The sequence below is a fragment of the Leopardus geoffroyi genome, chromosome C2, assembly GCF_018350155.1.
Source record: "Leopardus geoffroyi isolate Oge1 chromosome C2, O.geoffroyi_Oge1_pat1.0, whole genome shotgun sequence".
In the NCBI taxonomy this organism is placed as follows: Eukaryota; Metazoa; Chordata; class Mammalia; order Carnivora; family Felidae; genus Leopardus; species Leopardus geoffroyi.
This window is the reverse complement of record NC_059333.1, coordinates 138,250,665-138,275,348: the sequence shown is the minus strand read 5'-3', so window position 1 is coordinate 138,275,348 and position 24,684 is coordinate 138,250,665. Positions and strand designations below refer to the sequence as shown.

The 24,684-nt window shown below is 39.5% G+C and overlaps 1 protein-coding gene across 6 annotated transcripts in view; it reads left to right on the top strand.

The window, feature by feature from the left end:
- ZNF385D (zinc finger protein 385D) overlaps nt 1–24,421 on the top strand; it is an 896,556-nt gene extending 872,135 nt beyond the window's left edge. For all 6 annotated transcript variants that reach the window (XM_045503772.1, XM_045503773.1, XM_045436284.1 and 3 more), the window contains 4 exons: nt 10,226–10,456; nt 17,942–18,120; nt 19,162–19,263; nt 21,313–24,421. In XM_045503772.1, coding sequence (XP_045359728.1) covers nt 10,226–10,456; nt 17,942–18,120; nt 19,162–19,263; nt 21,313–21,546 — 746 coding nt within the window. In that variant the 3' untranslated portion in view covers nt 21,547–24,421. The remainder of the gene's footprint in view (nt 1–10,225; nt 10,457–17,941; nt 18,121–19,161; nt 19,264–21,312) is intronic.
- Nucleotides 24,422–24,684: the final 263 nt, after the last annotated feature.

Sequence of the window (24,684 nt, the reverse complement as noted above, 5' to 3'; positions counted from 1 at the left end):
CTTATTAGAAATGCAAAAACTCAGGGTCCAACCCAGACCTAGGAATCGTAAGCTCTGGGGGCGAGAACCAACAAAGTTTTATCAAAACTTCCAGGTGATTCTGATATATAATACATTTTTCCAACCACTAGTGTCCAGGGAGAGGAATATTTTGGATTCACAAGTTTCTAACATCTTGGTTTCATCATTGTTGGATGTTCTGAGAGCCAAAAGACAGTAGAGAAAATAGAGTGAAAGAAGCAGCGTTTTAAAAGTGACAAAATGAAACTGATTGAGGACGAACACTTAAGTTAGCAGGTCAGAGTTTTGTTATTTATACGTCTATGCCAGTTTTCAGTCTGGTATTTTATGGAAGCTCTTAACTTTTGAAATAAAGGTAAACGTCTAACAGAACAAAGTTACTGACAGCAGCCTCTATATTTATCAATTATAAAATATCCAGCAAGCCTGGGGCGTCTGGGTGGCTCATTTGGTTAAGCATCAGACTTCGGCTCAGGTCATGATCTCGCGGTTTGTGGGTTCGAGCCCCGTGTCGGGCTCTGTGCTCACAGCTCAGAGCCTGGAGCCTGCTTCAGATTCTGTGTCTTCTCCTCTCTCCGTCCTTCCCATGCTTATGCTCTGTCCCTCTCTGTCTCTCAATAATAAATAAACATTAAAAAAGAAATTTTAAAAAATTACAAAAAAAAATCTAGCAAGCTCTTTCTAGTTGTGTTACAAGGTAAGTATAGGAGTAGGTAATATAATCCCCACTGACTTTTAGAAACGAATGCTCCAACATTATAAGACATTGGTACAAATTGCTGAGATGGCTTATCAACCAAGAACATCTCTGGGATATTAAGTTGTGAACCCTTACACGTAGCTGACAAGACACGCCAAGGTTTCCTCTCCAGAATGAGCCCCTTCTTGTGGACTTGAAAGAAAGGAATGAAGGAAAATTGTCTGGTAAAGGAAAAAAAAAAAAAAAAAAGACCAACTCTAATCAGCTATCTTTGCTTCAAGTAGAGACGTTGTCTTCTGAGGGAGACTCTAAGTCAAGCCATAGGAACAGTCTCTGAACCCTTATGGAAAAGAGCAGTGTCTGGGGGCACAGCCACCACGTCCCTAGAGAACCTTGCAAAACTGGCAGCCCATAGCCGAGATAGAACACAGGGAAGATTTGGGCCCACACAGGATTTTGTATGCGCGCACACACACACACACACACAGTTGCTAACATGTAAAATTTGGAAATTTGGAAATTTTACATGAAACTTTGTGGCTTTTAACATAATAATCAAAGCATCTGGTAAAGCTGGACATGTGTTTCTAAAATGACAGGAACTGGCTACAGTGGTACAATGAACTACCCCTTTTCTGGAGAGGTGCCTGCTCCCCAGTTTACCACAGCTGCTAATACTATCATCGTCCACTGCCCTGCCTCACTCATCTACATCTTCTGTCTTCCCTGGGGGTGGGGGTATATGTGAGTGTGACTGCTGCGTCGGTGTTTTTTTTTTAATGTTTATTTGTTTTTGAGAGAGAAAGACAGATGTGCAAGTGGGGAGGGGCAGAGAGAGAGGGAGACACAGAATCGGAGGCAGGCTCCAGGCTCTGAGCTGTCAGCCCAGAGCCTGACATGGGGCTCCAGCTCACGAACCACGAGATCATGACCTGAGCCAAAGCGGATGCTCAGCCGACTGAGCCACCCAGGCGCCCCTGACGGCTGCCTAGTTTTATGCCTGTTTTTACTTGGTGAGATCCCAGTTCAAATAAGAGAGGCCCATATTTGAGGTCAAAGACATTTTGGAGAGGGGAGGTTTGAAGATGTAAGTAGGTTTCAGCTTTGGTTGGCCAACTCCCCCATCCTGCCTCCTCTCAGGGGGCTGGACAGTCCCTGCCGAGCCCGCTGAGCTTCAGGGGCTGCTGGTGTCCCTCCTGCTTGGCCTCATCCTCCTGCCCTCCCCCTTCTCATTAACTGCACTTGCAGTTGCCTGGCCTAAGTCAGCCCCCTTCACCGTGGTCCTAGTCACCACTTCTTTCTGAGGGCTTCTGCAGCTATATGCTATACCTGGCAACCTGAATCTCTAGCTTCTGACTCCAAAATTCTAATCAGTGATAGGAATAACCTAAATTTCTGATAAATTATCCTATGAAAGTTAATCTAAAATTACCCTCTCAAATCATAGATGCTCCTGAAAAACAGCCAGTCCCAATGAAACTAATTGGTCCTGGCTTCAAGAGGCAAATCTGAAAGCTCAATCACCTATTTTGTTTTTAAAATAGGCTCTGTCTCAAATGCGTTTCATCAGAATAATTTATGTTCTAATCTGCATGTGGTATACATGGCAAAGTGAGTTCAACAGATCATCATTATCGGTGTATGAATCTACTCCTAATGTAATTGCCTCAAACAGATCATAGATTGGACAGCTTTGGGAAGCATTTCAGAAGTTGCAGTTTGATATTTTTGCTTTGTGAGCATGGGAAATGCTGTAAAGGTAGAAAGAATCAGTCACCCAATCCCTTAGGACGTTAAGAGTTTCATTGAGCTCACTGTACAACAGAATATACCACTTGGTTTAAAAAGTATGGAAGACACTTGGGTGGCTCAGTCGGTTCAGTGTCTGACTCTTGATCTCTGCTCAGGCTGTCATCTCATGGTTCCTGGGATCGAGCCCTGTGTTGGGCTGTGCACTGACAGTGTGGAGCCTGCTTCGGATTCTCTCTCTCTCTCTCTCTCTCTCTGTCTCTCTCTCTCTCTGTCCCTCCCCCACTCGCTTGCACACTCTTGCTCTCTCTCTCTCTCTCAAAATAAATAAATAAACATTTTTAAAAGTACAGGGAGGGGCGCCTGGGTGGCGCAGTCGGTTGAGCGTCCGACTTCAGCCAGGTCCCGATCTCGCGGTCCGTGAGTTCGAGCCCCGCGTCGGGCTCTGGGCTGATGGCTCGGAGCCTGGAGCCTGTTTCCGATTCTGTGTCTCCCTCTCTCTCTGCCCCTCCCCCGTTCGTGCTCTGTCTCTCTCTGTCCCAAGGATAAATAAACGTTGGAAAAAAAAAAAAAATTTAAAAAAAAAAAAAAAAAAAAAAAAAAGTACAGGGAATCTCTTTTGGGGGCATGGCCTCTACACCATTGGAGGCACTATAAAATCAAAATTTGAAGTACAACTTATTTTCTAGTGACATTTCTTTGTGCTCACCTTCCTCAAAGAGAGAAACTCCAGGGGCACCTGGGTGGCTCAGTCCGTTTAGTGTCCTACTTAGGCTCAGGTCATGATCTCACAATTCATGAGTTCAAGCCCCACATTGGGCTCTCTGCTGTCAGCACAGAGTCTGCTTTGGATCCTCTGTCTCCTTCTCTGCCCCTGCACCACTAACACTCTCCTCCCTTCTCTCTCTTTCCCTCTCCCTCATCATATTAGTGCAAATTCATTCTTTAGCATACAAATTATATCATGTTTATTTCTCCACCTTCAGTGAGTAGCACAGAGTCTGACATATGAGGGCTCATTCCGGCCCACCCCAAAGTTTCAGGGCTAAGACAAGAGTGTGGATAAAGACCATATGTCCTACATGGAAATACTGACAACTTCCACCTCAAGCTTACCTAGCAGCCCAATGACCTTACCCTCGTGACCTGGAGGGTAAGGTAATCCTGAGCCCTACCAAGTAGTAACACAGATCTATAGGGACAGAGCAGAAGCTGTTCCCAAGCCAGGACCTTTGGATGGTGGCTGGATCCACCCAAATCAGGTTGCCTGCTGGGGAGGAAACACTTTCTTCCCACCCTCATTTTGTAAACTCAGGATTTCCAGGCAGTTTGAAGCCCTTCCTATACCATCATAGCAGAGGGGAAGAGGGGAAGGAGGAAATTTGTGGGGGAGGGACTTTGCTCAGGTGATTTGATAGAGCCACATATGAACAAAATAACTTTTTTTTTCTGGTTTCCAGATACAAGCTTTGGTCTCCTGCCACCTCTCAGTGCACATAGATGTATGCACACACACACACACACACACACACACACACACACACAGATACACACACACACACACACACTCGTGAGATCTTAGTCTACACAGGCCACTGAGGCAGCCATTCCAGCCCTCACTTCCCTTTCCTATAATTCCCACTTGCTCAATTGGCTATCAGACACTCTAACAACTTTTTTACAAGATCAGTGCATTAAAAAAATAGGCTTTTGTTTCAGTAGCTCATGATATGTGGAGCCCTCAAAACTACAGTGCCCAGTGCCCAGGTCATTGCCGCCTGGGTCTAACAGTGTGCTCAATAAATGTTAGTTAAATTAAATTAAATTAAATCCATAGGAAAGAAACTACCAGTAGTAATTTCTAAAAACTTGTGATTTTTTTTTTTTTTTTTTTTTGTCAGGAGGCACCTTTTTTGTACTTTGGAATGTCAGCATATTTAAGAGGAAGCAGCTGTTCTCACTTGTTAGCAAGCCCGGGTGAGACTTAAATTCACACGAGAAGGAAGGACATAAATTGTATATAATTCTCAGTCTTTAATCTGCGGGAAAACATGATGAGCATCTTTGGATCATAATACTAATTCCTGTTACCTGCAAGGAAACTTAAGTGACTCAGCTGTGGTTGTCCGACTTGGGTTATGAGGTCTGTGTCTAGGAGAATAAATTTCTTACCCAGGCCATGAAACTTGGCTGCTCTATTTTATTACCTAGAATTCAAGTTGTTGTTATCTTCTGGAATCTTTTCTTGTACAAGGATGAGGGCCACAAATGGTCCACTCTGAATACTGACAAGTTTTCTTTCATTCTCAACTAAAGCCCCATTCCACCAAGTATCAGCAATCTGTTTTGATGCCAAAGCCAAATAGTGATTGTTGCAGTAATGAATATTTGCTACAGGGCACTGGCAGAAAACATGCACAGAAATGCAAACCCAAACCATCTCAAACGTTTTTCTTCCCACTGAACAGCACCCATTATTTTCGACTCCTTGTCACGTATATTGTTCTTAGAGGGCCATTGGTTGAAGAGTGCAAAGAAATCTGAGTCCACCTTTGGGAAACATTAGGAAAAGTGAATCATTATTCCCGTTTCTCATCTTTTGGAAAGAAAAGACAAGACAAGAAAAGAAAAGAAAGAAGGATTGGGGAGGGAGGAAAGATGGAAGGAAGGAAAGGAGGAAGGAAGGAAGGAAGGAAGGAAGGAAGGAAGGAAGGAAGGAAGACAGACAGACATGGAGTGGGAGGGAGGAAGGAAGGGATGGAGGGAGAAAAGGAAGGATTGTAACAAGGAAGAGCTGTCCTTTTACCATTTTGCACAAGAGATTATTTGAGAGCTGTAAATTATTCTTTTCTCCCCTCCTTCCAGATGTATTCCAGTAACTTAATACTTGAGCTTAAGTGGATGATTGAATATATGTGATTGACTCTAGTTCTGGCCATGTTTAGTTTCTTTTAAAGTCAAATTTTTAAGATGCTATCTACAGACATGCAAAATAAATCATGACCAATTTGAACTAGCTGAAGAGGATGTAGTCAGTTCTTTCATTAAAAAAATCAAAATTTTAGCATAAAAAAAATAGAAGAGCTTGTGCTTCTGAGCCATACTGTCTGAGTTCAAGTCATTGCGCCACACCTGGGAGCTCCGGCTTTGGGCAAATCCATATCTCAATTCCTTCTCACGATGGGGATAGAAATGGTATGCCCCTCTTAGGTTTTTATGAGAATTGAATGAATTCCTACTGGTAAATGCTTTAAAAGTGATTCAGTAAACATTAGCTGTAATTGTTGTTCATTCATTCATTCGTTCGTTCATTGTTTTCTTTTCATAAATATTTGAGTGTCTTTTTTGTGACAAGTATAAGTGTAAGGATATAGCAATGCTGATTAAAGATTTCACTTTATTATTATTTCAGCTTATCACGAGGTGTCTCATAAAACCTTTAGTACGTGATGGTTAGTACGTGATGGATATTTATTGGTCTTGTGGATTAGTATATATAGAACCTAGCACAAAATAGCTGCTTAATAAATGTTGATGGCATGAAGTTTGAATATGTGAGTCATTGCAATACAGGATACTAAGCACTTAATTTAGAATTGGGATATGCAATGTCAAGTCCCAGTGTCTACCTTAAAGCACTATGTAACCTTGAGAAATTTACTGAAAAATTTTACTCTGAAAACCAAGAAAACTATACTATGAAACCACGAAGATATCCTTTAATTATGATTCTACAAAGTAACTGAAATGATGCACTATTTTTTGACTGGTTATGATTCTATTTTTCTTCAATTTAATGAACTTTAAATTTTAGAATAGTCTTAGATTTACAGAAAAGGTATAAGAATATTGTGGAGGGTTTCTGTATATACTGCATCCAGTTGCCCTTACTGTTAACATCTCACATTATTATAGAGCATTTGTCATAACTAATGAACCAATACTGATACATTAGATTAATTAGAGTCCAAGTTTCGTTCACATTTCCTAAGTGTTTACCTAATGTCCTTTTGTCTCACCCTCCCCCCTGCCACACACACACAGGATCTCTACCAGGGTATGATGTTATAATTAGTCATCGTGTCTCCTTAGACTCATCTAGATTTGACAGTTTCTCAGACTTCCCTTGTTTTGATGAGCGTAACAGTTTTGAGGACCATTAATCATGAATTTCATAAATTGTCCTTAAATTTATGTTTGTTTAATGCTTTCCCCATGTTCAGACAGGGGTTGTGAGTTTGGGGGAGGAAAATCTTAGAGGTAATTCTTCTCACATCTTATCAAAGGTATATGCTGTTAACATGAACACCCATTTAAGACTTGACTCTTATGAGTGGATAAGGATTATTATAATTGGTAATTTAATGTAACATATTAAAATCTCTTTGCTAGGTGTAATTTTCTAGGCAAAGTGTAACATAGGTGATTATCTTCTAATATGGCATAATCTTGCAGCACCTGGGTGGCTCAGTCAGTTAAGCAGCTGACTTCATCTCAGGTCATGATCTCATGGCTCATGAGTTCAAGCCCCGAATCGCGCTCTCTGCTGTCAGCTCAAAGCCTGCTTCGGATCCTCTGTCACCCCCTCTCTCTGCCCCTCCTGGGCTTGTGCTCGCCCTGTCTCAAAAATACATAAACATTAAAAAAATTTTAATGCCATATTAATGGCATAATCTTAAAATATAATTACTTTACTTTTTTATGAAAAAATCCCCTCACCACTGATAAATGAAAAGTAACTGAAAAACTCATGTCTTATTATAAATTAATAGTAATCCTACCTATGGACATAACATTTATATAACATTTAATGTTAACATAAACACATAACATGTATATATTCAATTCAAAATGAAAAATATAACTATTTGTATTTCTTTCAAATTACTTGCCAAATGGAGAAAATAACAGATTTGTACTCAGCCATGAGGTCTTAAAAGACCAGAGGAGAGGTTCCAGAAGTTAGGCATTTTGATACTAATTCCCCTAAACCTAGCTCAGGCAAAGGACCTGCCTTAAGAAATGTTAATACTTCATTAAGCCCTAGGCATAGAGAATCTGGCAGTTCTAATCTTGTGGCATCCTTGGTCTAAATGTACGTTATCCTCTGAGGTTAGAAAACGACTAATGTAGCTGTCACAGGGATTAGGAGATCCATGGTTTTGTTTACTCTGTACTTAAGAATTTCCGTGTAAATAGGGAAGCTGGTTTAGGACTACTATGATCGATGCTACGCAGTTTTCAGATCAAGACATAAAATCAGCATTGTCAATCCAGAGGAAATGGTGTATTACTCGGGACATCTTTACTTAGAATTAAATGAAATAAATATCCATAGTGTCACGCTCTGCCTCTACATGTAGCCACACAAAGTTTAAATATATCTATATTTACGGTTGTCACTCCCCATGAGAGCGGATCGTAAGAATAATTTAGCAGTTTTAGCCTACTGCCATTTGTGGCCTTAGTATGAAGAATCACAGTCTTGGGCAAGAATATCATCCACAACATCTTTTTTTTTCTTTTTTAAATCCCTGATTTTTTCAGTCTATAAACACCTTGCCTTGACTCACCATATTCTATTTGTGTGACCTTGGGAAATTTTCTTAACTTCTGGAATTTCCTCAAGTTTGTGTGAAGCATACATGAAATCATGTATCTAAAACATTTAGCAAATTAACTGGGCATTTGTCATTTATTCACAGACACATATGCATATGCTTTCAAACAGTCATTTCTGGTTTGTTGGGAGCAATGAAAAGCTACTAGACTGTCTTAAAGTGGTCATTCCATTTTATGCCATATCTAGGTTCTCAGAAATATTTTCTAGCTGTTAACTGATATTTTAACACTGGTACCTCAATAGATAAGCAAAAACTAATCAGGAAATAGACTTGTCCGTGTTCAAGGGAATGAATGTATTCTGGTGGCAAAACTTAGTGTTTGAGTAATTTTATTTATTTTTCCCTAATCATGAGAAACTGATGAGCAGTTTGACTTTTTTTTAATATGATTGGGGATATTCTTCAAAAAGGAGGCTTACTTGATGATCTCAGAAGCTAAATAAGTGATTAAACACTTTTGAAGTATCAGGCAAAGGAAATAAGATCCAGATGAATTGTTTTATACAATAGCCCTCAACAAGAGCCCGTTTCTCTTCTTCTTCTTTTTTTTTTAACATTTATTTATTTTTGAGAGACATAAAGAGAGCATGAGCAGGGAAGGGGGAGAGAGAGAGAGAGAGAGAGAGAGAGAGAGAGAGACAGAATCTGAAGCAGGCTCTAGGCTTCCAGCTGTCAGCACAGAACGTGATGCAGGGCTCAAACCCACGAACCACGAGATCATGACCTAAACCAAAGTTGGACGCTTAACCAACTGAGCCACCCAGGCACCCCATCTCTTCTTATTGACTAGTGTTTCTGATGCCATATTTGGGAAAGAAGCCATAACCAATCTCACCTAAATCCCCACCTGTATATCTGGATCAAAGGAAATACCCAGGTTAAAAGGCATTTTGTAACCGCAATCAACTCTTGATAGTGTGACCTAACCAGCATTTTTGAGGACAACGCTTCATTGCAGGCAGACCACTGTCCCTTACAACCATGCCTGATCCATTTATTATAAACTTTTCAGTGTGGCATTAGTGACCACAGCAGTATCTGGAATGAGAAACAGTTCCAAGAGCAGCTGTAGCTAGGGAGACAGCCTGGGAATATTTTGAATAGAGGTTAAGAACCAGCCAGCTGGGAGGCTGAGTAAAGAGTATGAAAGACGAAAGGATACGAACATAGAGCTTCTTTGCAATTTGCTATTGGATATGGCAAACACTGCTAATTATAATTGGTAATTGTTGGTGTATACCTGAGTGAAGTCAGGATAAAGCAGTTTTCCTTCAGAAGCTGACCTCTCCAGATTTGGAATCAGACTTCAGAGCCAGATGGGTTGTAGGGTTCCAGTATACCAACACTTTCATGGTCATCTGACTCTCAAAATGATGAGGTGACATTAACATGGTGTGATCAGCCTGTGAGTTTTTTGTCAGAGGCCAGTGATGTTTGAATACTATGTCACAGACTCCCTGAACACAGCCTGGTACAGAGCATGCATTTAATCAATACGCCAGACTAGAATTCCTCTTGTTTATATGTTGATGATCCCTGTACCTGGTGTTGAATATACAACTCTTTGTAAATAGGGCAATGGTTTTCTAAATTGTTGATCTGAACAGAGCAATATGTCGTCAGGATTCCATTTTTTCTCTTTTTTTGCACAAGTATATACAAAAGGATCGGTACTTGTATTTACTTAAAGAGATAAATGTAGAAGGAAAATAGACTAGTCAAGAAAAATAAAAATATCTTGAAAGTGTTTATCCTCTATTTTGTCAAAAATCCTCTGTGTAGAAATATACATATGCAAAGTACAATATACTGTAAAGATGATTTTATTAAGGCCATATGGTAACAAGAGAAATCTGTGGGTATGTTTATTTGCCCCACAGGAAAAAAATTAAGTGTATTTGGGCATATTTTTAAGAATTATCTGTGCCTTTGATATCAATATACGCAATTACATGTGGCCGTCTATGCAAATATCTTCATGAGATAATTGACCCATACCACAGTCGCCAAGCAGCAATTGCTGATTGCTCTTATCATTATTAGCGGAACGTAATGTTAGTGATAGATTTCCAAATAGGGAAAGATAATTCCACTGTTTTGTCCTCTTTTTTCTATGCTATTTGGAATGCAGACAGTACCGCAGGGACACCAGCAATATCAACGACAACTGTGGAAATTCGCAAAAGCAGTGTTATGACAACTGAGATCACCTCCAAAGTGGAAAAAAGCCCCACAACAGCCACTGGCAATAGCTCATGTCCTTCCACGGAGACTGAGGAAGAAAAGGCAAAACGGCTTCTTTACTGTTCGCTATGCAAGGTTGCTGTCAACTCTGCCTCACAGCTGGAGGCACACAACAGTGGTGAGATAAAGCGATTTCTTTTCTGTCTCAACAGTTCTTCAATTATCTTCCTCTGAATGGGTTAGATCTTTTGCAGCAGGGGACAAAGGGTTGGCGGAAAACTGGCAATTATTACATGGAATTCATTAACTGTTACAAAATAAAAATGACATGCAAAGTGTCATTTACATGGGAGCAAGAGAGGACTTCCAGGGCTCCTGTGCCTCGATGTGTATGTGTTTGTGTTTATGAATGTGTGTGTGTGTGTGTTATTAAACATTAGGAGATAAAGTAAAATATTCTAAAGTCTAAGATTTGCATTTATTTGATTTCTAAATTGCTATACACTCCCACACATTTGCTTCTAAATGAAGTTTGCTGAAGTTTTTATCGGTAGTTACAAAATTTGGTTCCATAACTCCATGTGATTTTAGGTGAAACCTCGCTGTTATGGTCTTAATGACAAATAATATTATTTGGGCTAAATCTGTATCACCTGGACACTTTACCGTAAAGGGTTTATTATGGGCAACCGTTGAGGTATGTTCTCCACATGTGATATTTTATTTACTCTTTGTGGCAACCTAAACATACTATTCTTGCTATTTGACTGAAGCTCAGGTGAGGCACATGACCAATTAAGCGACTAAGCCATGACGTAAACTTAGGTCTCTCCAACTTAAACACTAAACTTGAACATATCATAACAAGGATGAAATGTTTCCCCAGTATATTTCAATTCCATCCATCTGTTCTGTATTATATCTATAGAAAGATAATGTATAGATATTATATCATACCAAAACCTATCTATCTAGATAAATACATACAGGGAGAGTATATCTCTATCTATATATCTATCAATAAAATCTAGATGATATCATATATAGATATATAGATATAGATAATTGTATATATATCCTGCCTAAGATTTAAGCCAGCCCTTTGGCCCAAGATTAGATTTTCTCTCAAAGACTGTGTTCATTGCCGGGACCCTGTCAGCAATTACAGTAAAAACAGAATCATTTGTAAATGATACCCTGGGTTAATGTTGCAGCTATATGTTCACTGTCATTGGCCACTGTGCTGCACAGTAATATCCAAGTATTGACTTCAGCGTTCTGAGGGAGTAATTGCAGGTGGAGAGCAATTCCTTCAGTTCGTATCTTCCTTCTTTTTTTTTCAACGTTTATTTATTTTTGGGACAGAGAGAGACAGAGCATGAACGGGGGAGGGGCAGAGAGAGAGGGAGACACAGAATCGGAAACAGGCTCCAGGCTCTGAGCCATCAGCCCAGAGCCTGACGCGGGGCTCGAACTCACGAACCGCGAGATCGTGACCTGGCTGAAATCGGACGCTTAACCGACTGCGCCACCCAGGCGCCCCTCGTATCTTCCTTCTGCACGCAACATTAGTTGCCGTCCGGGAGTTCATGGGTTCAGGGCCTGAGAACACAGAAAAAGATCTGGCCCCAAGTCAGAATCTATATACCATGCAGACATGCCTCGAGTTTTACTCATGCAAATACATTATTCAGGGATGCAGGGTAGTTGGGAGAGCAAAAACATCGTTGGAGGTCAGTTATTTCTCAAGAATTCTTGATCCTTCTGCATAGTGACAGAGAAACACATTCATTTGGGGGAGGGGATCAACTCTGACAGATAAACAAAACCATACCCTTTGAGGCTGGCGATAATTTATCAAGAATTTGGGCATCCTTCTTGAATTCTTATCAGAAACATCTGATTAAGAAGCAAAGAGTAATTAGTTATTTCATGATACCACACCAGGTCAGCACTTTTCATATTCCAATTCTATGCTGCTCATCTCTGCTTTCTGTTGTCAGAAATAGCCCATGAGCTTTAAATGCATACTCACCCATGTCATTATATATATATATATATATATATATATATATATATATATATATTTCTTATATCTAGGGATTCTGATTTATTATATATCCAAGCCTAGAAGCTATAGTGTTGGGGAAAAGAAAAAAAAAGCAAACACAAAATCCTCACAAGTGTTGTGCAGGCAGAGCTTAAGGTAGTAAATGTAGTTGTCACCTCTACTATGAGTCCCTTTATAGGGATGTCCCCTCCAACCCTTTGTCCTAGTCAGGAGACTATCCCCATTCCCCCTAAGCTTAGGTTTCTCTAGCCCTGCATTTCCCTTCCTACCTCAGAGATCTTTCTCTCAGGTCCAGGCCCTTCTTGGAGGCCTCACACTAGACGTGCACGAGCCAGCTGTGCCAGAGCTGGAGATGGCAAAGGAAAGCAGGTGGACAAGTAGATGTGTCTAACCCCTTTGTGCGCCATTTTTGATCTCCAGATTCAGCTCTCTTATTTGTAACGGAAGCAGTGTCGAGAGGCTCCCTGCGTCCAGGACATTCTCTAAATGTAGAGGATGAATGCAGTCCTTCCCATGTTCATACAACTGCCCCTTATCCACTGGTTCCAGCATCTTTCCCTTAGGACCCCATGTGGGGAAACCCATGGGGGGTGGGGAGATAGAAGGAGACGGGCTTACCTGTATGATCACTCTCCTGTCAGGAAAAGGAGTAGTTGTTGTAGGATCCATCATAGGGTTAGTGTGTGTTTTAGTTTGGTTTCCGTTAGAAGCAGACTCGGAGACCAGGATTTGAGAGCAGATAGTTTTCAGGAGAGGCCAAGGGAACAGGTTAGGAAGCGAGAAAAGGTAACAGGGCGGGAAGGCAGCCAGTACAGTGCCCGTCACTAGGCAGTTAGCAACGTGGGCAACTGACGCTCACCAGACAAAACCATGACACCCCACGGCTCACACTGTGTTTTGCTGCTTTAAACATAAAAACTTCCAGCAGTCACATAAAATGACAGAATTGAAGCAACCCAAATTCTGTCGCTTCATTTTCACAATCATGGTGGTGTCGTCATTCATTTATAAAGATACAGAGGGCTGCAGGGGTTGAAGACATGAACCGCAGCCTTCATGAGCTTGAATGATTGTGAACTGTTATGGACTCGCTAACAAAACAAGAGCCTGTAGCTGAGTTCCTGTGTGTGCGCGGCCTGCTGTGTAATGGAGAGGTCTACAGACCAAGTTCCATGTAGCATGATGCTTAGTAGAGGATAAGTAACACAATGGGCTTATTTAATACATAATAAATCTCAACAGTAAACACACCAATGGTGTAGAATATAGATCAACAAAATGTTTTCTAGGAAGAGGTCCTTTATCATGGACATTGTTTAGAGTTGCCAGTTCATGGCCCTAGTGGAAAGCAGACTGCCTTTGTAGTCCATTTAATTATTGTTTTCTAATTCTCTTTAATGGACCCCTGTATTACCTGCATCTGGAACAGACCACAGTCACTGCCTTAGTGCCCCACTGCCCCCACACTCACCCCTACCCACCCAACGCCACCAATATCACTTTAAAAGAATTCCCTGCTTTCTTTTAGAGCCACAGATGAGGAAACCACCGTTGAGATTGGGCGGTTTTTCAGGGAGCCAGGTTTGAAAGCCAATTTTGATCAAAAGCAACCAGGCTGCAGGGTGGGGAGATGTGTCTTTTGCATCTAAATTGTAATTCTAAGTAGTTTTCCCCCTTTTTTCCCTTTTAGAAACACATATGCATGAAATAAGGCCTATAGCTGTGAATGTAGAGTTCTGCATTTATGGTTTTTCTTTTAATCTCAAAAACACATTCTTAATCATAAACAGATTTTGATGCTATAGTTTCCATCAAACACTGCCTCTTGTATATTCCAATGGAATGAGCTAGAAGTGATCAGACTATTTTTACCTCAGATCTGTAAATAACATTTCTATGTGAACCTGGGCAAGTCATTTGTTCTCTTTGAACCTACCCCTTCCCTTTCTCCTTTCTTCCTTTCTTCCTTCCTTTCTTCCTTTCCTTTCCTTTCCTTTCCTTTCTTTCTGTTCTGTTCTTTTCTTTTCTCTTTCTTTCTTTCCTTCTTTCCTTTCTTTTCTTCTTCTCTTTCCTCCCTCCCTTTCTTCCTCTCTTTCTTCCTACCTCCTCCTCCCCCTCTTCCTCCCCCTCCTCCTCCTTCTTCCCCTTCTTCCCCTTCTTCTTCTTCTTTTTCTTCTTCTTCTTCTTCTTCTTCTTCTTCTTCTTCTTCTTCTTCTTCTTCTTCTCTCCCCCTCTCTCTCTCCCTCTCTCTCTCCCTCTCTCTCCATCTCAGAGCTAAGAGGCCATATGGCATCTTGTAAGGATGAGTTATTACGGCACGATTATTAGTATGACCACAGTTGCTTCTAGCATTATCTGGGGATCAGTTGTGTTATTTCACTTGCTTTCTCTTTTTATTTTTCACTGAAGTTGCAGTTAATTGGTTTATGTTCCATAATATTGGAATGCAGGATTCGAATACGGGCATTCTGGCTTTGCATGTTTTGTTTGTTTGTTTGTTTGTTTGTTTTGTTTGTGTGAATTTGAGAAGAGAAGTAGTTCTCCTAAGCTTACAAGCATGATTCACAACCAGTCTAAGAATATTTAAAACAACTTAAGGGGACCTATTCTCTTCAAAAGATCCGAAAGTCCCCTTTTAGTTGTATGTTATAGACACAGATAATACAAAAAATATGTTTTGTCTTTGTCTTCAAAGAATTCTCCCCAAAACATTCCACTAGGTAATGTTTTCCTTAGGTAATTTTGATGATTTTCTCTATATAATAAAAAAATCCAAACCTTTTAAATGTTTTATGTTAATGCTCATTACTAATTTGGGCAAATTTTTCTGGTAATCACTTGAAGTGGTAACATTTGATAATATTCACTAAGCTCATTCAAGCTTTTTTATCCCTAGACAGAGCTTATGCTACCCCTCACTAAATTTTAATATGCATAAAAGGCAGTTATCAAAGGATAGACTTCACTAAATTTTAAAGTGCTTAGAGATTTCTAAATTTTTGCCTAAATAAAACCAACACCATTAAGAAAGAGGATAGACTAAAATGTGTAGAACACATGGAAATGCCAAAAGTAATCCTTAAAACAATAAATGCATTTAATGCTGCACTTCAGTAGAGCAGATAATTTCTTTTTTCACAGCTGAGGACACTGAGGCACAAAGACATGTAAACCACACAGCTAATGGAAGCAAACTCTGACTCATACCACGCCAGAGTCTGAGCTCACAATGCTCTTTACAGATATTTGTTCATTGCTCTTTAAAATATCTAATACTTGACCTAGTCTTCACTGATTCTCTACTATGTGTCAGGCACTGAGAATAGAGTATGAGCAAAACCCAGGGTTTCCTTTAAGAAGCCCATGTCTAAGCCATGCCTCTGTGTTCAGGAAGAGAATAGGTAAAGACTTGTTTCATTAAGGCATCTCTCATTTCATATTTCTTTTTTTTTTTTTAATTTTTTTTCAACGTTTATTTATTTTTGGGACAGAGAGAGACAGAGCATGAACGGGGGAGGGGCAGAGAGAGAGGGAGACACAGAATCGGAAACAGGCTCCAGGCTCTGAGCCATCAGCCCAGAGCCCGATGCGGGGCTCGAACTCACGGACCGCGAGATCGTGACCTGGCTGAAGTCGGAGGCTTAACCGACTGCGCCACCCAGGCGCCCCTCTCATTTCATATTTCAAGTGAAAGTTCATTTAAGCCAGTCAGCTGTGGTCAGTGTCCATGGCCTTGTTATCAAGGTCCAAAGATTATCTGGCACTCCTATTGAGAATCTTCTAGGGTAGCGGTAAGACTCTCAATTACAAAAGAGGTTAACCAGGGTGAATCAAGAGTCCCTCCAAAAAGTCAGAGTAACATTCAGTCTCCAACTGACTACTTCTTAGACATTGATAAGCCAAACCAGCCCAGGAATCCTTCTCAGTCTGATTGAAGAAGCTGCATGGAAAAATATTTTGATATAACCACCTGTTTAGATAAAAAAGGTTGGACAACTGTCCGGACACATACACACAGTGACACAAATTACATATATACATATATATATATATGTATACACATATACATATGTGTGTGTGTGTGTATACATATACTCCCTAGAACATTGTTTTGCTCTACACTGGCTTACACCAACTTCAGAGTAGAAAGTGTTTGTATCTATTTTGCAAGGGGGATAAGTGAAAGCGGACTGCAGGGAGGCCTCCCACCAGAACCACAGAGCAGTGCTGTGGCCCATATTTCAAGTCCTCCAGTCTACTTACAAGGTGTTGACCTTTTTCCCTTTCCTTAATATGTTGGGATATGAACATTTTCACAGCTATGGATAAGAATATGACATTCAAAGTGGGGAATCTATTTTGTAGAAATATACATTTGTTTATATTGGGTTCAGTAAAGTTGTAATCGTTTTGAAAGAGAAACGTGACTGTAAACCTGTTTGTGTATTTCACTGCCTCTTATTTAAGGCAGTGGTGATTGGCACTGACCTCGTGTGGCCCTCAGTGTGTTTTCTTCATTAATATTCAATGGTTCTGGGAGGCTGGCTCAGAAATCAGAAGTTAAGAATCTTATTTTTTATCCTTACAGAGCTGATACCAATCTAACAAATAAATCTAATAAATATTAAATCCAATAAATCTAATAACAGATCTAATAGATACAATTAGGAAAAGAGAAACCACTAAAAATGGATTTAGAAAACCAGAATGGCAAAAAGGACATAAATGATTAACAGAGAAAATTTCATAGCAACACCATATGACTAAGTGAGAAAAATAAAGAATATTTATCAACACTAAGGGAAAGAAAATTGCGAACAAAGTTTTGAGGGAAAACTCCCATGCATGAACTCTAGTAATTGAAAAAAAAGTATTGAGAACTGGAGTTACACTACTTATGTGTGAGAGTCCAAAGATGTTATTGGTTTATTAAAAAGAAGTATTTACTTAGAGTGTATCTACACACCCTCTCACCCCTCATCATCCTGGTCATTTGTTTATACATTTGAAATTACATAACCAATCAGTGTGGGCTTTACTCTCCTAATAGGGCTTTTTTTCCTTCCTGTCATTAAGATCTTTACACTATTACTCTTTTTTACTGAACCTAAACACATGACCAGGAAAGCTTGTTTGCATTCTGTTTAGAACATGGGTATTTAATTAGTGCCACTTCTGTAAACACACCATGCTTAAACTGATTACATTTGTTACAAATCACCTCCAACTATACCTTTAGCAACTAAATCACTCTTGCTCATCAGCTATCATTTATGTCTTATTAGCATCAAGAGGAAATGAAACAAAGTCACACCCATTTAGTTTCATCTCAGGACTCTCCCGCGCAGGTGCTGTATTAATGGTGCTGGTTTGTTATGTGGTACGCTATAAAAACATGAGTAATTAAGTGATGTTGTGTAAGGTGGTCAGACAACATTGTCTTCTAAGTTAAGCGTATTTCAGTCATAACCCTTGGAGGAACTGCTCTAAAACTAGGTACCATATTTTGTTATTGAATCGTTTCTTAAAGGCATCTCCTAGCTAAGAATGTTTTCTATTTTTTCTTCCTTTTGTTCTAAATATTTCTGGCAGGTACTAAGCACAAAACCATGCTAGAAGCCCGGAATGGAAGTGGGACTATCAAAGCCTTTCCTAGGGCAGGCGTGAAAGGCAAAGGACCAGTTAATAAGGGAAACACAGGTCTGCAAAACAAAACGTTTCACTGTGAAATCTGTGATGTGCACGTCAACTCGGAAACACAACTTAAACAGGTAGACAGCACATATTCTAGAAATGAAAACAGATAGGGGACACCCTTATGGGCAGAATATGTGTGATTCCTTTATTCCCTTTCTTTCCTGTTTTCCTCTCCCATCCATCCATCCATCTGTCCATCCATCCATCCATCCATCCATCCACTTGTCTTGTATTCATTGCCCTTATTTATTAATGCTTATGTCAGTTGCCAGGGGAATACTAAGATGTAATGTTTTCTAAGGCCTTTCAGAAATTGTCTGAAGTGAGTTTGTACTATTCTTATATCTGAAGAGTGGGAGAAAAAAGGGGTATGAGATCTTTTCTCTACCAGGTTTCCCCCTCAAAAGTGATTTTCTTTAAAGGTCAAATTGCAATGTTCCCTTTTTACTTGTTTAGACATTTACATGCTACAACTAATTTTATACTGTTCTTTTATTTTATGTACTTTATTACATGGTGTTGTACTGTATTTCTAAACCCTGCAGTGACCTGCTAAAGAGATTACTAATCCTATTGCATTCACTTTTTCTGTAAATAGCCTTCCAAAGAGATCAGCTGTACAGTGGAAGGGCCGGCCCTCGTATTGTGTTGTGTTTTATATGCATATGTACAAAATTGGACTCATTTTATGCACCTTAGTTATTTATCTTTAGAATTTAGGGGATTGACATTTGGCTGTACAAATGTGAGGATAAATATTAGTATGGAAATAAATTCATGCCTGCCTGGGCATCTTTGTTTATTTGCACATAAAATTCCTTTAGACATTCCTTTCCTTTGTAAACTTTCAAAAAAGGAGATCTGTGCAGTGATATAGAGAAAGGCTGGGAAAAAGAAGAGCCTTCTATCCGTTAAAAATATACTAAAATGGGTAGCATAAAAATATATACCCTCAAGCCATCAGGATCCAAGGACAAAAGTGCATGCTTTTTTATTTTGGTGTTTCTGCAACTTCTGTGAAGTAACTACTATCCTTCTTCAGGTTAAAACAGTATTTATAAGGGGGGTTTGGGGATGATTTTTTTAAAGCTGTCATTTTTAATTGCTTTTAATAGCACATTAGCAGTAGAAGGCACAAAGACAGAGCTGCTGGGAAGCCCCCGAAACCTAAATACAGTCCTTACAACAAACTACAGAAGGCAGCACATCCACTGGGGGTGAGTGTCTTTGTTGCTTCTCAAATGATAGTGATCTTGAATGTCCGACAATCTGCTGAACTTGATTTTTTTTTTTTTTTTGGTCAGTTACTGTATGAAATAAATGGAAGGTACCTAAGTAATGACAAACAGCTGATTAGAGAGTCCAGACCCTACTCCACCAATAGAATTACTTGTTTCATGAGTTGTTTCTGTGGTTTGCCACTTTTGGCCAAGGTCCAGCACCTTTATCTTTTGGAGTTGGGCTCTGGTTAATGACAGAAGCATGGGGAAGGGAATAAAGCCAATCGTTGGAGTCAGGTAAGTAATTACATGAAATCACATGAAATCTGGCCCTGCCGTTAGTTCATAATTTCAGGAAAGGTCAGTGAAAAATTTCTTCAAGGGACAAAACATTGGTGTTGATGATGCCCTCAACAGTTTTGGATTTCGAATAACAAAGTCTGAAAGGCATGGCTTATTTTATTGAATTATCAAACCAAGGACAGTATCTAAGGCCTGGGGAAACACTTTCTGGGAGATGTCCCCTTCCCATTACCCCAGATATGCCATTTAGATTAGTGAACACACTAGTATTAATGTCCCGGCCTGGAATTTTTGTAGGAACTTAGGGGAAATCTGTGAAACCTCATGATAATTTCAAGCTAATATTTATGACCATGTGCTTCTTCTTTTTTTTTTTTTTTCTTTGTCGAATTGACCACAGATTTCTCAGGGATACCCAGGGCTCAATGAAGAGTTAGGAACAACTGATCTATATAGTATGTGCTGAATTATGCACTTTGAAATCTGTTTTCTTCAAAATAGATCTTATTAATAATTGGTGCTATTGTGTGCTGCTGGCCTGTGAAAATATAGTTAAAGGAAAACTGCAATCATCTATTATGAGACCTCAGTAGGAGTTGACCCAATTAATTTAGTAGCATCACCCATTTTTATGCAAATGAAGTCACTTTACTCTTTTGTACAGAAGCAATTTTAGCTGCATTGAAAAGCTGTGAATTCTATGCAGAGCTGAGGTTTCAGCACCACTAGTCATAACTTTGAGTGCTATTTCTGACCAGCATAGACACAAGTTTCAACAATCAAGTGAATGGTTGTTAAGTAAACAGGGAAGTCAAATTGTATTAATGTTACCCTGCAAAACCTCAGTGGTAGCTCTGTGTTACTGTTCCCATAACTGGGAACATTCTTTCTGTGAGAGCAGCCATCTTGCTAATGCTACTAGCCAAAGAATGAACTGGTTTTGGAGAGTAGAGTTGGGAGCATGTGGTTACCATGTGCCCAGAGAGGAAGCCAGAATGTCAGATTTATGGGGAAGTAAGTGGTCTTTTCTTCTTCGTTGCAAGTGGAATTTTGTTATTTTTATTTCTCTTTATTAATACCTCACACCTTGCTGTGCAACTCAGTTTGTACACTAGGATATGCTCCTAGTAGCTGACAGCATTAATAAATCTCCCTTTAAAAATATCTTCCCATGACAGTTAATGTGTGTGTGTAAAGAGTAAAAAACTCCCTATTTTTTTCTCAACATGAATACTTTCCTACTTTATTGAGAAAAATAAAGTAAGGTTGCTGAGTACTTTTCTGGGGGATTTTTCAACATCCTAGATTGGCCATCTTCAGTGATCTTCCAGCTCTCTCAAAGAAAAGATGTTTACACTTCCCATTGTTTTTATTGATCATTCACAAGTGTGATTTCATCTTTGTACTTGTTTACTGCTTTATTTATTTATTTATTTATTTATTTAGAGAGGCAGAGAGAGCAAGCAGGGGAGGAGCAGAGAGAGAGAGAGAGAGAGAGAGGGAGAGAGAGAATCCCAAACAGGCTTCACGCCCTCAGTGCAGAGCCTGATGCAGGGCCTGGACCAACCTGAGACGATCATGACCTGAACTGAAACCAAGAGTCGGATGTTTAAAGGAACGAGCCACCCAGGCGCCCCAACTGCTACATTTTAAAAGCTGCCCATCATTTTGGATTCTGAGTGTAGATGCCCAAACTCGTGTCCTTCTGCCCTCTTTTTTTTTTTTTTCTTCTCTCCCTTGCAGGTAAAATTAGTATTTTCAAAAGAACCTTCAAAGCCATTGGCTCCGCGAATTCTACCAAACCCACTGGCAGCTGCAGCGGCCGCTGCTGCCGTGGCAGTGAACGCCCCCTTCAGTCTCCGAACTGCCCCAGCGGCAACACTGTTCCAGACCTCGGCGCTCCCTCCAGCACTCCTGCGGCCAGCTCCTGGACCTATTCGGACCGCCCACACTCCTGTGCTGTTTGCTCCTTACTGAATTCCAAATGGGAGTACTTGTACTGCAATAATTTTTCAAAAGACAAAACAAACAAAACAAAAGAGAACTATGCAGTGTTTATTTATAGTTTAAAGTATATCCGAAGAGCCAGGACTTTTGATAGTGAATTGAAAAGATTATTTAAAAAAATTTAAAAAAAAAGGAGGGAGGTTTGGGGGGGGAGGGGGGGTGGTATTTTCTCCAAATTAAAGCATTCCTCTTGAACATTGATTGTTTTAGAAGTGATCTCCAGCATTGACTTGTAGTGGTATCTAGAACTTCTGAAGCCTTTGTGACTGTGCTTTTGGGCACCTATTTCCCTCTGCATTGTCTTTCCTGCTTTATGAAACAACTATACATTGTAAGGGCATTAACTGGTTCCAGTGTATATATATAATAATTTACTCTGTAGATTAAGATAATATGAAAAGACGAAAAACAAAACAAAACAAAAAAACATAAAACACACACACACACACACACACACACAAAAGCAACACTGTGAATAGTAGTACCCGTGCTGATCCTCTTGCTATGACAGCAATTACTGGGTATTTATCCCAACAAAAGTAGATACAGTAGATGTCTTGTAAAACAATAGTGCTGTGTCTCAATCTATGCCACTAGGTTTTAAAGAGTCGCAAAAGGTAGAATGAACAACTATTTCATGCCAGTAAACAGTCAAACGATAAACAAACACCAGAGGGTTTGTGGAGGTCTTCTTGGTCCACATTCTCCCCCTCCTGTCCAGCTTGTAAGACTTTAAGTTGAGGACAAGAGAGCAGGGCTAAGCGTCGAGATAGGGGAGACATTAATAAAGGTAGTTTCTTACAAAGTACTCATTTTCCCACCCTGAGGCAGTATTGCTGGGAATCGGGAAGGCTTTGTAATGAAACTATATCTGAAAACAGGTAAACCCGTGCATCATGGATGTTTCGAAAGAAATCAGTACGAGTGTTTTGTTTCATGGATAAGGAACGGTCACGACCTAAGATGATAATGCAAAGTAAAGGTTTTTCATGTTAGTGTATATCCAAAACAAGAAACAAAAACAAAAAAAACACAGAGAATATTGCATCTCTGCAATATATCCCCTTTATATCATACCAGTAAGGCTGTGTCTTAGGCAAAGGTTTCTGCTTTGAATATGATGATAGATGTTAGCTATTGTTGTGGGCTTTTTCTTGTTTTTTAGATTTCCTACTGACATGATATAAACAATTAATATATATTTAAGTGTTAGTAAAACAAGAAAAATGAATCTGAGTTGATTGCAGACCAAGGATATAGTGTTGGAAAAAAATTTGGTAGGACGCGCTTGACCATCATTTCTCTAGTGGAGTTGTGAAATCTGGCAGCCTTCTGTGTTCACCGTAAGGCTGAAAGGAGTTGATGTTTTACCTTTAAAACAAGATTTATCAGGGGTATATATAAATATATGTATATTGTATATATGTTAGAAAGATTAAGAGAATAACTTATAAAAAGAAAATCTATATAAAATAATTATATAACCATCCCATGTTACATGTTATCATTAAGTTGGTAACGAATGGCATAAAAATAGCTGTGCCTTTAATTTGTGATAAAGGCTATTTGCTTTTTCCCATAGAAAGCTAACATATACCTATCACTATGATGGGGTTTGATGCAGCCAGTCTGTTGCATTAATAACAACAAGGATACTCAAACTTAGAACAATGATAAAACATGTACAAATCAACCCTACATGATTTAGGTTTAGAGAAAAAAAATATTTTTGAAAAGGTTTTGTAAAGACTATTTAAAATATAGGGAAGGGCTGGATATGGCCTTCCTAAAACTGCTCTTATCTAAACTGTAGTAACTTTTTGAGAGGTATAAAGATTCAAGATGAAACCATTTGAGAGATAGGTATTTAGCGTTTGTCATTTTATATTTAAGAAACACCCATAGCGTGCTTGGTGCTCAACATTGAACGTGGTCTTTGGAGTTCTTATCCACCATCTATCTAGCTATAGACATTTGTCATATAAACGTATCTTTAAAGCAGTTGGCTTTATATATCTTTTGTTAAACAAAAAAAAAAATAAGGGTAGAAGGAAGGAAGGAAGGTAGGAAGGAAGGAAGGAAGGAAGGAAGGAAGGAAGGGAAAAAAGGGAGGAGGGCAGGCAGACAAGACAAAAAAGTCTTTCATTAGTCCTTGGTAAAAAGAATTTCAAACCATACACGTCTGGTTAAACATGTTGGTTAGTATTAAAACTTGTTTTTTGAGAGTATCTGGTGATTTTACATTTACCAATACCTCTACAATCTGGTTTTAGCAAGTGTTTCCTTTTTTTCACTCACAGACCCTACTAGTTCAGTCAGATGGAAGGTTGCTCATGAGTTTGTTGTTTGGGGCTCTGTCTATATCTCGTGTGACCAGCTTCTGACCGATTTGAACTTAAGTTGCCTTTTCTGCTTTGTCAAATATTTTTATCTTTCGCTATAAGTTAGCCTGAATCCTTATCCAACAACCTTTACCCCTGAGAAAACCTCTTTCTATTGGAGAACCTGATGTTAACTGATGCAATCTCACTACTCTGTGCTTTTGCTATTCTTTCCCCATTTTCACCAAAGTGAACAAGCCAGTCCACTAGAAGTCAGGGCCTGTGGGATGCAAAGAGTCCTGGATCACAAGGTGTTACTAACTTTAATGATTTGCTGGGAGCAAACAAATCAGCCATATTTTCTCCATCAGCCATATGAGAAAACTCAGAAATACCTAACTCCCTTCTGCCTCACTTCGCTATGGAACCATTTTTGTTTAAATGGTCTCTTAAATTGGAGTTGTAATCATCAGTTGTCTTTTACTCACTACCTAATAAAGGATGAAGCCTAACTATAGAACTTACAGTGGATTTTCTGTGAATTGTTTCCCCCCACTCCACATATTTATCAACACCAGATCAACATCTATTACAGTTCAGACTGCTATAAAGCTATATCTTTTCCCGTAGGGAACCTTTTTCATGAATAAAGATCAATAATTCAGATTGGTCAGCATTGGTGCTCTGAAAATCCCCAGGGGTGGTCTGACTTTATGGTTATATATCCCTTCCAATGCATCACACCCGTGGCGAAGGAAGTGATAGAGGAAGCATCTCCGATTTCATT